This window comes from Quercus robur, chromosome 7 (genome assembly GCF_932294415.1).
Source record: "Quercus robur chromosome 7, dhQueRobu3.1, whole genome shotgun sequence".
NCBI lineage: Eukaryota > Viridiplantae > Streptophyta > Magnoliopsida > Fagales > Fagaceae > Quercus > Quercus robur.
This window is the reverse complement of record NC_065540.1, coordinates 5,440,633-5,456,551: the sequence shown is the minus strand read 5'-3', so window position 1 is coordinate 5,456,551 and position 15,919 is coordinate 5,440,633. Positions and strand designations below refer to the sequence as shown.

The 15,919-nt window shown below is 32.2% G+C and overlaps 1 protein-coding gene across 2 annotated transcripts; it reads left to right on the top strand.

The window, feature by feature from the left end:
* The first annotated feature begins 8,482 nt into the window (after window positions 1-8,482).
* On the top strand, window positions 8,483-10,766 carry LOC126691898 (transcription factor RAX2). 2 transcript variants are annotated; one of them, XM_050387222.1, is made up of 4 exons: window positions 8,483-8,948; window positions 9,181-9,310; window positions 9,724-9,812; window positions 9,999-10,766. In XM_050387222.1, exons 1-4 carry the CDS (start codon window positions 8,813-8,815, stop codon window positions 10,439-10,441), a joined length of 798 nt encoding a protein of 265 aa, XP_050243179.1. In that variant the 5' UTR covers window positions 8,483-8,812; the 3' UTR covers window positions 10,442-10,766. The 2 variants fall into 2 exon arrangements, with proteins under 2 accessions (XP_050243179.1, XP_050243178.1); XM_050387221.1 differs by having other exon boundaries at window positions 9,724-10,766.
* Window positions 10,767-15,919: the final 5,153 nt, after the last annotated feature.

Here is a 15,919-nt window from a genome sequence, read left to right as displayed (position 1 = left end):
ACTTTGAGAACTAAATCGTGAAAGGGTCAAACCACAAAGGGCAAATTATAATTGGTCCAATAATTTAAGATGTTATGAATCTATTCCTTATCTCTTGGATAAAAATTGTTGATATGAAAACTAATTTTTTATTTTAGCTGTTAGCTACGTCAACAATTTTCATCCAAGAGATAACGGTAAGAACTAAAATGACATAGCACTAAAAGGTTAGAGACTAAATTAAGGTTAGAGATCAAATTGAAATATGGTTTAAAAGATAATGACCAAATATGTAGTTTACTCTTATATGTTCTACCATGAGAATTGTTGGAGGGTGAGTCCTTGGTGATCTTAGCCAAATTGTAGCCTTGTGTGTGTGTGTGTGTGTGCGCGCACGTGAGAGAGAGAGAGAGAGAGAGAAATTCCACACATGTTGCATGAGTGAGCAAATATTTATTTTTAATGAAAAACAATTTCATTTTTATACAAATTTTAAATTTAAATGTAGCAATTGAAACTTTGAGAACTAAATCGTGAAAGGGTCAAACCACAAAGGGCAAATTATAATTGATCCAATAATTTAAGATGTTATGAATCTATTATCTCTTGGATAAAAATTGTTGATATGAAAACTAATTTTTTATTTTAGCTGTTAGCCACGTCAACAATTTTCATCCAAGAGATAACAGTAAGAACTAAAATGACACAACACTAAAAGGTTAGAAACTAAATTAAGGTTAGAGATCAAATTGAAATATGGTTTAAAAGATAATGACCAAATATGTAGTTTACTCTTATATGTTCTACCATGAGAATTGTTGGAGGGTGAGTCCTTGGTGATCTTAGCCAAATTGTAGCCTTGTGTGTGTGTGTGCGTGCGTGCATGCGTGAGAGACAGAGAGAGAGAAATTCCACACATGTTGCATGAGTAAGCAAATATTTATTTTTAATGAAAAACAATTTCATTTTTATACAAATTTTAAATTTAAATGTAGCAATTGAAACTTTGAGAACTAAATTGTGAAAGGGTCAAACCACAAAGGGCAAATTATAATTGATCCAATAATTTAAGATGTTATGAATCTATTCCTTATCTCTTGGATAAAAATTGTTGATATGAAAACTAATTTTTTATTTTACTTGTTAGCCTCGTCAACAATTTTCATTCAAGAGATAACGGTAAGAACTAAAATGACACAGCACTAAAAGGTTAGAGACTAAATTAAGGTTAGAGATCAAATTGAAATATGGTTTAAAAGATAATGACCAAATATGTAGTTTACTTTTATATGTTCTACCATGAGAATTGTTGGAGGGTGAGTCCTTGGTGATCTTAGCCAAATTGTAGTCTTGTGTGTGTGCGCGCGCACACATAGATTCTATACAAATTTTAAATTTAAATGTAGCAATTGAAATTTTGAGAACTAAATCGTGAAAGAGTCAAACCACAAAGGGCAAATTATAATTGATCCAATAATTTAAGATGTTATGAATCTATTCCTTATAAAATAATGAGTTAAATTAAGTTTTTCTAAGTTTTCAACAATTTATAAATATATCAATATTCCATTCCTTAATAATCAAATTTAATCAATCTTGTGCCTTTTAGAAATTTGATAGAAAATGTGCAATTAGCATTTTCTTATATATAATTAAATTCTTTAATTTTTTATTGAATTATTTTAAAGTTTCCACATAAATTTTTAGAAGCCAATATGTTTTTTGCTTCATCTATATATATATAGAGAGAGAGAGAGAGAGAGAGAGAGAGAGAGAGAGAGAGTTATAAATAGGATTAAACTATGTTAGTTTAAATTAATTAGAAACCTTTTTTGTGTTGGACAAAGAAATCTAACTCTAAAACATTGTGATTAAATTGTATTTAATCTTCTTTAATTAAATTAGAAGATAAATTATTATCTAGAAATTCGCTAATTTTAATTTTAATTTCTTTTAATATATATATATATCTTGCCTTTTTTGACAAAGCAACGTAATCCTAAATAAATTCCGATTAAATTATATTATTTTTCTTCTCTAAATAAAATTTAATTATTTATTAGTTAAATGGGTATCACTATCATATATACGTTGTTTTTGTGTTGCTTTTATCTTTTTGCTGTCTTCCTTGAATGTGGTAGCCGTTTTTAAGACTCCCTCTCCAAAATCAAACTCTAATTCTACCTTACCCATCACCACCATAGTAGGTACCTCTTTTTGTATATTACATATTTTAGCGACTAGTATGCATAAAGAAATTTCCTCTTGCCTTATTTTCATAATGTTTTAAATAAAGAATCCATGGAATGAAGAAAAACATGCACAAAAGGTGAGTAAGATTTGTACCTAACTTGATCGACTTTAATTAATGAGGATTTCTCGTTTCTGAACCTTCGGTTTACGAGTCAATTACTCTTTCCCTTGTGCATAATGCACTTAACAATACTTTTCTAGAACAAGAGTTGGCTTTTATGCTGTTCTCACACTTGGGTACATCTGTAAAGCGGGAATTTTAAATTCAAACTATTTATTTTAAGTAAATTATTGATTGTTCTATGCACATAAAAAAAAGAATAACTTCGTTAAAAAGCATTACGCATTTCCAAATTATACTAATTCATATCTACAAGGATGCTATTTGCACTGTCGTGGTTTTAATTAGAAGTGAGCTACATGGTTCTGTAGAGTGAAGTCCTTTTTTTTTTTTTGACAAATAAGGGTATTTAGATTTTTTCAAGTATTTGACTATTTTTTTTCGGATGTATATAGTCTTTTCATTTCACACGCACTAGATTATAATATATTAATTATAGGGAGGAATCCCATGGAGGTGGCTTTAAAATTCTGACAAGAGGTTTCAAATTTAAAATCTCATGAATATCATAAAATCTTAAGAATCGCTAAGCCAACCTTTCATGATTGTCCTCAAAAATTTTGAGTTCTACTCAATATTATGACTTGTTTTATTAGTCAAATTCTTGAAATTTCAGTTCCTCGGATTTTTTATTTTTCTTGGCAGGAATGTATTCACCTAGATGCCCAAAATTGTAAGAATCGCTAAGCCAACTATTCAAGATTCTCCTCAAAATTTTTGAGTTTTAGTCAATATTATGACTTGCTTTATTAGTCAAATTCTTGAAATTTCGCTTCTCAGATTTTCTACCTTTCTTGGCAGGAATGTATTCTGCTAGATGCCCAAATTTTCAAAATGGAAGGCACAAATGAAGAAAGAAAGGCTCATGTTGGATAAAGTTTGGTAACAATTGGAACACTTTAAAAATTATTTTGTGCACCATATTCTAGCTTGGCTAATATGATTAAACTCTTGTAAGCACAGTACACGTAAGCATGATATATAGGAGTCTGTAAATATGCATACTGCTCACATCTCTAGACAATTGACGTGCATGTCAAAATTAAGGATCAGTGCAGTGATTGAGTTCGTAACTAAACACAATTATTATTGATATAAAGCAGAGCTGTCAAAGAAATAAGGATTATGCAAACAAGAAAGTATAAGTACGCAAACAGTTTGGCAACAAATTTTATAACTTAGTCTATAATTACTATGCTATAAAGCAAAAATAGTGGCAATTTTAGATGAGAATGACGTTACCACCAATTATATTCTATAAACTTAATAAGTTGTGAAAAAAATTGTATAATTTATTGTGTCGGTAGCATTGCTTTTATACAATGAATCGCTGTTTAGATACTAAAAAGGACAGATCCTTAATTAATAAGGAAGTTACATGTATAGTTAGGTAAAGATAACGAAGTTACATGACTATGGAATATAAGAATACAGAGCTCATCTACTTTTCTTGTTAAACTGTCCATTTGTTTAAAGAACAGCAACTATTCTAGTTGTTATAAATTAATTCCCTCCTGTTCAAGTTTCAACTATTAGATTGTTGCTTGTTCAAGAGTGATACAATACATACGCACTAGAATAAAAAATCCCTTGGACGGTAATAGTCGTAATACACTAACCTGGCTGGTTTGTGAACTTTTCAAAAGATCAAGCTTAAAAGTCTAATGTGACGACTTAAGGTTACAAGGGAAACAGAAAAATTTCTACCAATAAATTTGAAGTGGTAGACAATTAAGATCCCCACAATTGCTTAGTCCTTTCACGATTTATCTATTGCATTAATGGTGTTTACGACTTTTTTTTTTCATTTGCTAACATACATTTGTTGCTATCATAGCCATAAAATCATTTAGGCTTTTAAATTTGATATATAAATGGTCTAATTTTTTTGCAAAATTCCATTGGTGCATCGTTGCTCAATTGAAAAAGAAGTATGGTTGGGAATCGTCAACAAACACAGATCTAACTCAAGAAATGATTTTTGTAAAGTAACTATATATTTAATTAATTATGGGATTAGAAACTTTTGAACTTAAGGAACAGAGGTCAAAACATCCTGCTTACAGCCTTGGAAGAAAAGCATGACAGACAGCAAAGCACCAAGCACATTTCAATAACTTATATTAAGATTGTTGAAAAATTGAATCGATGTGACACTTTTTTGTTTGCGTCCCCTCAAGAAAATTTAAAAAATATGGTATAATTGGCCATTTCATTTTACATTGCAATTTCTTCTTTGGACCACAATCAACTTTACTAGAAATCTCTAGTATGGTGGGAAATATGTGAATCATAATCTTTTATATATATATATATATATATATATATCACCTTTAGGTCAGCGATGATATTTTACTTCTTCTAAAAAAAAGTATTTTGATGGGCCCAAATAAAGTTAATAATCTCTAAATAGCTTCCCTCATGTTTTGCTTTTCTCCATCAAAAAGCAAAAGGATTGGAGATTACAAATTGCCTATTATGCAATGCTTATGTCCAAGTACATTATTCACGTGGTTTCCTGTGTCATAATCAATAAAAATGCAGTAACCAATGAGCTATAGGTATATACAACCTGCATGACAAAGGTGAATATGATGCCCAAATGCTAGACCAACAATATAAGCTGATGGAATAATTTTTTTAATATAAACTTACTTTTCTCGGAAGATTCTTCAGATTAATTTGGTACATTTGGAAATCAAATCAAATACTACTTATCTTATGAAATCCAACTGTGAGACCTAATGATCATAAGCTTGAATCCATTAGGTCAAAGGGATATATATGAAACATTACCAATTAAAAATTTGTAATATGAACACACACACATGCATACATTTTTTTTACATTTTTATATAGTTTTATATTAAATACAGGTAGCTTAAATTTATGAAATCTTCATGGGTATAATGAGGGAAGGAAAGAGAGTGGGAAAAACCATGAATTTTCAAGGAATTCAATCCCTTTCATTTATGAGACTCAAAGGGGAAGGTTATTAACTAATTATTATGTGGAAGATTTTATGGATCTAACCATGAATTATTGTATTGTACTTGAACTCACCAACTAATGCAGCCGATTGGTCCACATCTAGATTTCTCAATATTCATTGAATCATACATCGACAGTTATAGATTATTATAGATATTGATAGATACGTATATGACTAGAAATTTGTTGCATTAAGTGTCTCTTTTTATACGGGTAAATACAATTTACATTCATGAAAAAATCCTTTATACTTAGTTTATACTATTAATTTATCTAAAAGAACACCAAACAAGTAGTTTTCTCTTTTTGGCTATAAACAACGTTCCCTACCATACCAGGTTCAACTACGATGACGGCAGAAAAAAGAAGCTAATCAAAACACGTCTCTCATATGGGTATAAAGACCCTTCTTCCTTTTCTTCTCTTCTTCTTTTTAATTTTTTTTTTTTGCTTTTTGCAGGTCCAACCTAATAATCTATGAATATGATTAAGCAAACTCCAAATTCAACAAATGAAAAATCTGGTCGTCTTCGGGCATTGAATTAGGGAAAAATCTTGAAGCAGATGTAACTTCTAATTGAACCAATTTGTGAATAGAATACCAGTACCACTCTTCAATAAGTGTCCCCCCTATAGAAAGCATGATGAGGGACCATATTGACAACCTGCATATATACAATCCTATCAATGTCTAAATTTGTGACCAGTCTCTTCTACTAGTCAAAGAAATTAAAAGCTGCGCACATTGAAGCCATTATTGAATGCCAAACTTTAGTATTAGACTAGTATATCCAGACCTATCAAACAAGTCAGGTTGAACAAGCTCAGGTTCGACCCAGTTTTTTTTTTTTGTATAAGAAGGTTCGACCCAGTTGAGTATGAGTAAAAAAACTTAATTATTATGTTGAAATTGATTGTTATTCATATAATCCTTGCGCGGTCATTAACGCGTTGAGTTAACATGGAGCTCGTATTTTTTTCACATACCTAAAAAATAATTATAAAAATATATTTTAAAAATTTTTCCCTATTTTTTTCTATGCAAATAAAAGAATAAAGAAAAACTAAAACATAAAAGTTGAATAATACATAAATCCTTGAGTTTGTAGTCCAATAATTAATTTTAATAGTTTACGAGTCCATTAATTCCAAAAAATAAGAAAAAAAATGCATATACATGCTACCTAAAAATTGGCCAAAGTAGAGTTGTACTTAAAAATAAATATATGAGTCTTTAAAATGATGTACATAAACAAATAAACTAAAAAGAGAATAAAAAAAAAATTAATGTCATTAATTAGAACTTTTATCTACGATGTAAAAAAACTAATATAACATTATCATATATGTATACATTCAAAATGAGTCAATAAATAATTTTTTTAAATATATATTTTAAATTTTATAACATGAATAAGTTGGGCCAAGTTAGGTCCGAATTTGACCCAATTGAGTTAGATTAAAATCAGGTACGAGTTAAACTAAAATGAGTTACCATTTCTATTATTCCTACCACTTTTTGTGTGGGTTTAGGTAGATTAACGTGTTTGAGTTCAATTTTGCCAAGTTTGAGTATATTTATATTATGTACATATTAATTAAACTTATAATATCTGCTTAATGATTAAACAATATATTTAAATTTATGCGATGAAAACACATATTTTAATGCCAGATTTTTATTAAATGAAAAAATTATGGTAAATTTATTTAAATAAAAAATGAATATTATTTAAAATTTCTTAAAAATTTTACTATAAAATTTTTACATGGTAGACTTTGGTAATAGTGACGGTCAATGCTGAATAGTGGCATGAGGATAGCGAACCTAGGGAACTTGCATATGATAATTAATGTGTTTTGGCTTGATAGCCGACACCCATAATAGAAAGCCAAATGATTACATTTTTACTATATTGAACTGTATATTACAAATTTACAATAAAGTTAATGTAAGATAGGATATATGTGAGAATAAGTTAGGTCTAATATTGTAGCCCTAAAATCAAAGTAGATATTTGGTATTTCAAGATGACAATAGTCCATACTATTTTACAAAATCATGATTTATATATTAATGATAATATCATAATATATTTTAATACATTGAAATTAGAAAGTCTAAAAAAATATAAATTATGTGTGCCTAGAACTACCAATTATTTGAACAAATGATATTCAAGAATTTATGTAAAAGTGATAAGTAGGGTGTGTTTGAATATCACTTATTTTGCTGAAACTGAAAAATTATTATTGAAAGTACTGTAGATAAAGGTAAAAGTTAGTTGAAATAGTACAGTAGGGTCTATAAATAGTGTCAAAAAGTGCAGTGGGGCTATGATTAATAACAAAAATAAGCTGAATAGTAAAATAATTTTAATTTTTAATCTCTACCCAAACTCACATAATTCGTTTGGAGGAGAGGTTATTTTCATTGGATGTTTCAAGAACTCCCTCGGATATTTTTTCCTAACTACACTTAAAAACGTTCTCAATTTCAAAAGCAAGTTGATACAAGAACACCAGTAGAACATATTAGAAAACTAAGAAGTTCCCTCTATTCAATAGATCACTTTCCTGCTTGAAGTGAAGGTCATCTATCTGGTCTACATGGGAATACTTGGTTTTAAAGGAAATTTTTTTTTTTTAGCAAAAGTAAACAATAGTACTTAAAAGATGTACATTTTTTAAAAGTTGTAAACCCATAAACTTTCAAAAACTATAGATAAATTATTTACTTAAAGCACTTTTAAATAAATTAATATAATACTAATAAATAAGATTAGCAAGAGCTGCCATGGCCACAAAGAGAGCAACTATATATTAGTTTTATCTATAAACGTCAAGCAAAACATATTTAATTCACTTTAGCCACAGCCACCAAGATGGCTATTTGAAATGTTTATCTTCCTCTGTATGAACACAACATACACTGAATGTACATGTGTACATGAATGTAAAAGACATATATGTATTGTTGCATATAATTGGACCTCCAATATTTTTCTTTTCCGGTCGTAATTGGACCCGCAATTTGACAATAGTAAACCTATGACTTTGCCCTATGGCTTGGAAAACAAAGCAATTAATAGCCTATCATTTTCAATAGCGAATAGTAAATGGTTTGCTTTAGCAGACTTTGGATTCTCTCCTTGTGTGAGAGAAGGCAGAGACCAAGTAAAGCTTCCTATTGCTTGATTTGTTTATATATGATGGAAACTTCTCTCTTCAAATAAGAAAGGGTTGGAACGTGATGATTGAATTTAGAGAGGCTGTCCTTTGACTTCTGCTAACTCTCAATAAATATATATCTCCCTAGTGTCCAACACCCTAAGTCTAGTGAGAAGAAACAAGGGCACACCTTCCTCTATAACTTTGAAAGAGCCACTTGGATCAGAGGTGAGATATTTGAGAGTGAGAGAGAAAGAAAGAAAGAGAGAGAGAGTGAGAGAAATCACAAACACAAAGATGGGAAGAGCTCCTTGTTGTGATAAGGCCAACGTGAAAAAAGGGCCATGGTCACCTGAAGAAGATGCAAAGCTGAAAGAGTATATAGATAAATATGGGACTGGAGGGAATTGGATTGCTCTTCCACAGAAAGCAGGTAAGAGTTTTCTTTTTTCTTTTTCCTTTTAGTATATTTATTTTTTGTGTAAAAAAAGAAAAAGAAAGCTGGTATGAGTATTGACAATTCCCAGAGAAATGACAACCTCTTCTTTATAATGCTTTAAATATGTAGGGTTTCTTTCTCTGTCTTTTTTATTTTTATTTTTTGGGTGTCACTTATTTTTATATTTATGGTCATCTTCAATAATTGATTGGTTCTCATCCACCAGGTCTCAAGAGATGTGGAAAAAGCTGCAGATTAAGATGGCTTAACTATCTCAGACCCAACATTAAACATGGTGAATTCACTGAAAATGAAGATAGGATAATATGCAGCCTCTTTGCTAACATTGGAAGCAGGTAATAATCATCTTTCTTTTCTAATTTTTCTTCTTTTCTACTTTCACAATTTTCTATTTTTCATACATATTTTAGTCTTTTTTCACAATGTTTCATCTGGGCCAGATTACTTTTTCCTTTATATTTACTGTGAAGATTTTGTGAATTCATCAAAAGCAATAAATGAAAGTACAAATTTTCTCTCTTTTTGAGAACTTGAAGGAAAAAGTTACCTGTTCGAAGAATATGCTATATAAAAGTATTATATTCCATTTTTTTTTTCTTTCTTTTTTTGGGGCTGAATTGCTCTGCATGCATGTCAAGTTTAGTCTGTTTAGATCTTCCATGAGTACTTGATTAGAGCTTGAAAAAGAAGCTCAGTTATGCTTCTTTTTCTAGGACTTATTCAAACCAACTGACCCAACAAAGTGCAGGTGGTCAATAATAGCAGCTCAGTTGCCAGGCAGGACAGACAATGACATTAAGAACTATTGGAACACCAAGCTTAAGAAGAAACTCATGGGTATATTTCCTCCATCTCAGAGAAAGGCTCACCAAGCAGCCAATCTCTCTTCAGTTCTTCAAACTTCTTCATCATCATCAATATCACCAACATCATCATACAAAGGCTACAACTCAGCAAGTTCTTTCACAGATCTTGAATTTGCATCAAGTCTTTTAAGCAGTAATAATTGTTGTACTAATGCAGCAGCAGCAGCAGCTCCAGTTCTTCAAGCCCAAGAAAGCTTTGTGGGTCCACCACAAAATTACCAAATAAAAGATAATCTGCTCATGTTTGGAAGTGAAGCTAGTTGCAGCTCTTCTGATGGAAGTTCAAACAACCTGATCAACCATGGCAATGGGGAAAGAGAGTATGAATATGGTGGAAATTATGGTGAAGTACAAATGGGTGGTCTGCAGCAGAGTTTTCTTTACAATGGGAACATTGATGGAAGCCAAAGGTTCATGATTTCCAATGGTGATGGTGATGTGAATGGTAATTGGATTCAAAAGCAAAATGGTATGTGGAGTGATCCCCCATTAGACTATGGGCTTGAGGAATTTAAGCAGTTAATTAGCACTAGTAATTGCAACAACTTCTTGTTTGATGAAAACAAGACAGATCAGGAAAAGCAGATGATGTACTATTGATGCTGACTGTAGGTGAAATCAAAAAAGATTTGAAGGGAAAGGAAGGGATGGTCTGAAGATTTTACACTCGTGGACTCTCAAACTTTGTGGCATTGGGTAAATGTTCTTGATGGAAACACTTTTTTTGAAAGCACATGGTAAAAAGTTGCCTTTGTCTTTGTGCATTTCTTTTTGTGAAATAATGTATCTGATCGTACGGTTTAACTGCACCCGTTCAAGCATAAATGTCATGGAAACTACAGAAGCCATCATCTTCCAAGATTTGAACCTCAAATCCAATCATGCACAATAACAATGACTTAAGTAAAAGTTCTTCTTCTTCTTATTCCTCTTTTTCATTCACATCCTTTTCAGTTTGAGCACTTATTTTCTTTGTGATATTATATTTTAACTCGAATGTAGCCAAGCCCAACATTAAAATCTTTGATTTTTGTGGGTATTTTTCCTTGTAACAATTAATAAAAAAAATTGACTCCATGTTAATCCCAATCTTAGTCTTCTTAAACAAGTGTATCTTTAGCTTATAAAACAAACACTATAGTGTACTAGAGACGGCACGCATACAGCCAAAATCGATGGTGTCATTGATTTCATGTGGATGTATATTATAACAATGATCAAGTGGAACACGTAACATGATTTATTAAAACAGGCATACACAATCTGGTACCACAGATTATGACATGGAAACGAGGAAAACATGATTATTATAAATTTATAATTGAAATTTTGTAAGTTAGGATGTTATTTTATCAGCATATACAATTATTCAAATGTCTCTGATTTTTAATGCTTGATGATCAATGCGATGACGCATCAAGCCAAAATAAAGAAGTACAAAAGAAAAAAAGAAAAAAGAAATCAACAAGAAGATGACATATGAGCCAGATTTCAATAAATAAAAAAAATTTGAAGGACAGATTACAATAATTGATCATTGGTGGATAAGGCCTTTGAGCGGTAAAAACGGGCAGAGAAGCAAAGATTAGAAAAGGAGAACTAATTTCCTACTACCAGTGGCAGCAGGAAACAAGAATCTTGCTGCCACTAACGTGTCGGACAAATTAAAATATGCACGTGTCACCGTTTAAAGCACGATATGTTGTGATTAATATATACCGATAAAAATGATATTGTGGGTTCTAGTTAAGTCAATTAAGAAAATCTAAACTCTTTATTGAAATAAAGATCGGGGGTTCAAATATTGTCAATATAAAAAATCAATTGTTGTTTTGACTTAATAATAAAGAATAGTTATTGTAGAGTGAACGTTAGAGGTAAAATGTGTATCCTATTAATCTAATATCTTAATGGAAATCTGGTTCACATGATAGAGTGGAAATTGTTATGCTTAGTTAGAGTTGCTAGCTAAGAAGGTAGGATTCCGAAAAGCAATCAAATCCACAAAATGGCCCAAAACTTTATACACATGATAATAAAAAATATTCATCATCAATCCTTCGATACCACTTTGTTGTAAACAAAAAATTATATATATATATTCTAGGTGGTAAGTTTAAAAAGAGATTCACTTCCCTATCAAGGAAAAAAGGCCCTCCAATGTAACCAATGCCAACCGCAAGGGGTGGGGGGTGACCAAAGGTGCTTTAATGTTTAAGTCAACATAAAAGGGTCTAAGTTTGAAATAGCAGAGTAACAATGGTTGAAAATGACAAAATTTATTTAGTGAAACAAACGAGTCTTTATAGTTTATAGGCTAGGATGGGCTTGGATTTAGAGCGAACAATCTCCCAAAATCAAAATTTTTGGCGTGTTAGGAGATTTTTTCCTCTAGTCAGCTAAGGGAACACGTGCCAAGATGGTGTTACTAAAGCTACTAGTGGGTAGGAATGGTAACGGGTTAGCTTCGAGCCGGGTTTTTTGATACCCAAACCCAACCCGCAGGCCTTATCCGTTATCCAAACCTGGCCTGTTTAATATACAGGTTTTTTTAGGGCCCAAACCCGTCCCATCGAGGCCCACGGGCCCCGTCCAGCCACTTCTGGGCCTATTCAGAAGCCCTAATCTGTGGCCCAATCCGATCCAATCTTAAAAAAAAAAAAATTACAACCACAAAAACTATTTTAATCACAAACATAAACAGAAACACAAATCACACCCATCAAAAAAAAAAAATACAAATACAAATCACAAACATAAACTATTTTCAATCTTCAATATGATATTGTTTCGTTTCAGATACAATTTATAATTTAAAAAAAAAAGAAAAAGAAAAAAAAGAGGACAAAACAATGGATATAGATGATTTCAGGAACAATTCTAGAGACTTCAGGTGTGGATGTGTGGTCGTTTATAGAGAGCAATTTCGGTGGCGTCTATGGATTATGGTAGCGAGTTGAAGTAATGAAGAGATGGGATCATTGAGAGGCTCTATGCTGCGACGACGCTGTTTTAGTCTCATTATCAGATTTGTGATGAAGATGATGGTGATAACAGTAACGCCGGTAATGAAGCGAAGATGACAATGGCAACAAGGATTTGGATTTGTATTGTGGTTTGTTTGAAGATCAACAAAAGTGAGTGGCCAGCGGCAATGTGTGAGAGCTTCTGAGAGAGAGAGAGAGAGAGAGAGAGAGAGAGGCAGCTGAGAGGTGAGGGTTAGGGTTTAGGAAATGAAATCTGATAGGAGAAAGAGAGTATTTATATCTAGGGTTTTTTATTTTTTTAATATTATATATGTATACGGGTCAGGTTCGGGTCGAGTATGTATGAAACTCGAACCCAACCTGGATTCGTTCCAGGGTTTTTTTTTTTAAATCCATATTCGACCCTATTATTTATCGGACCAAGTAAAATCTGGCCCGGTAGGGTCGGGCCAAGCCAGGTACCTACGGGTTGGGCTTTTATTGCCATCCCTATTGGTGGGTGTGGGGGTGGGGGGAGGGGTTTTAACCACTTTAAATGTGATGGTAGAAATTGATGAGGCGCAATAAATATTTACATAAGAGGAAGTCAATAACATTCACCGAGATCTCTTATTTAGGGAAGTCGTACGGACCAACCAAAACGAATATATATATATTTAAGCATGCATCTGAGTAATTTTGGAGTGGGTAGACACTTAGAGAGAGAGAGAGAGAGAGAGAGAGAGAGAGAGAGAAGGTTATGGTTCGGTGAGTGAACAAAATTTAAAGGTCAAAATACTATGAAGATGACGACCCAAGAAGTTCTTATGGTATCCAGTCATAGATGTTTTGGGTTGACATATCCTATCGAGTCCATTTTGTTAGAGCATGTGGGCTAGGACTAAGCCCTAACCTAAAGGCTCCTCACGATTTAGCCCTAGGTCCACTAGATCCAATTCCAACTTCGACCTTATAATGTTCGATTAATCATCTCGATATATCATCTCAAACTTCCTTATTATAATAAATATTAAAAAAGATTTTTACCGTGGTTTATTGATTTATTCTACACCGAAAGTTAGAAGAAATGATTGCTCATCTTTTTGATTTCTTGCATTCTTGATCAGGATCTTGATTTAAAACCCAACTAAGATAAGAAAAGAAAAAAAAAACATAACCTCTTGTACAAGAAAAAGAACTAGTAAGCTAATATCTGTTACGTGAATGGATCTTGCCTTCTGTTCATGTGATCCCAGCAAAATTGCCACGCTACCGGGTAGCAGAAAATTTATCTTTCCATTAAAAAATGATTTAATAGACTAGAAAAAAATATCTAACTTGGGAAACAGAGATTATTGAACGGCAATTAGTCATCCATCGTGCAAAAATGATAGAGAATCCTCATGGGGAAGCAGTCCAAGGTCTCCAAAAATATATGGTCCCAAGATAATGATGCCATAGGTGTCTCAGTGTTTGATGGGTCTTGCAGTGTAGTTTCGACGAAAAAGTAATTAATTATCTTTGCAGAAAAAAACAGATCAGGCTGTGTTGACGATTAAAACGCATTGACCTCTTCACCTTTTTTGTTTGTTTCTTTCGCATGTTGGATTAGACTAATGGGGTTTGCCAGCTATAGGCATTATATGTACATAATATTAGAAAAAAAATTTGTCTTCAAGCTATGGGGTTAACGTTTTCTGGGAATGTCTTTTCTAGTGGAGTGCAAAAGGTCAAAAGGTATGGCACCTACTGACAAGCTACTTTTTCTGCAAATAGTGTATATAAGTTCATAATGCAATGTTTTTCTAGGGATAATTAAAGATGGAGGATTGGATATTCTGTATGCAATGGTTATAAAAAAAAAAAAAAAAAAAAAAAATGAAAAGAAAAAGAAAAGAAAACCTAGAGTCTGAGGACTCTATAAAAAGTCTCTTTTTATTTATGCAGCAAATTTGATCACCTTTCACTAAAACTTAGTTGCTCATCCAATCAATCCCAACTGAGCTTCATTATTCAATCATCACCTTGATTAGCAAATGATCATGAAACCATCCCTTCTTATCAACATTTGGCAATTATTAGATGGATAGTGTTCAAAGAACCAGCAGAAATTTTAGTAGATAAGGGTAGAGGTTAGAAGCAAATTATGGAGCACCAAATTATGAAGTTTTTTGGTTCTATATGGAGAGAAAAGAAAAAAACACAAATTATAGGACCCACAGGCCACAATAACCATTCATGCTTCTCTCTAAGTTTTTCCCAGTTTGGGAGAAAATGAAATGGTGGGTTGGAAAGCAATCCTCTTTTTTTTCTTTTTCTTTTTTTTTTGGGGGGTGGCTTTCAAGAATGAAATTATTCTCTTATCTACTTTTACTCCAAACAAATAATAAAAGCATTAGTATGGATAACTAGGAATCAAGAGTTGTGTAACTGAATTGATATTTTCTAATGTTTTCAATAGAGATATTTAAGATTTAAATTCTCATTCCCTCAACTATTAAACTAGGGACAAAAAGATGGATATTCCAACTAAATTTAGTTGATAAACCCCTATAAAGCTAGCTAAAATTTATACTGCAAAAACATCTTTGAGCTATTTAGTGCTTGGTTAAAATTGATTAGCACTATAACTTAGCAAAATAATATATATTTTTCAACGTTTTTTTTTTTGACTTAGCACTATAACTTAGCTCTCTCTCTCAATTGAACATACAATAACCAATCTAGCTACATCCACCTCCCAACACCAAAACCTGTCCATTTTTGCAAGAGGAGGCGTGGGGGAAACACCCAAGCTGACCCTGATTGTTGAAGCCTGTTACAAGATTGGCATGGTCATTGATCTATTTGACATTGACATTAGACCTGACGACATCATGGTCCTCCAAATGAACGCCACCTCCTTTTTGTAATGCAAACAAGAGCTTCATTGTCCTCACCATTTCCCCATCATTTCAAGCCTACTAAGGTTGTGGGTGGTCAATATTGGCTGTGGGTGTGATTCACGCCTCTCTCTCTCTCTCTCTCTCTCTCTCACACACACACATATACAGTGATTTGTATGGTTTTTGGTTAAGAAAGTGAGCAAAAAGAAACAAGAGAATGGTGAGAA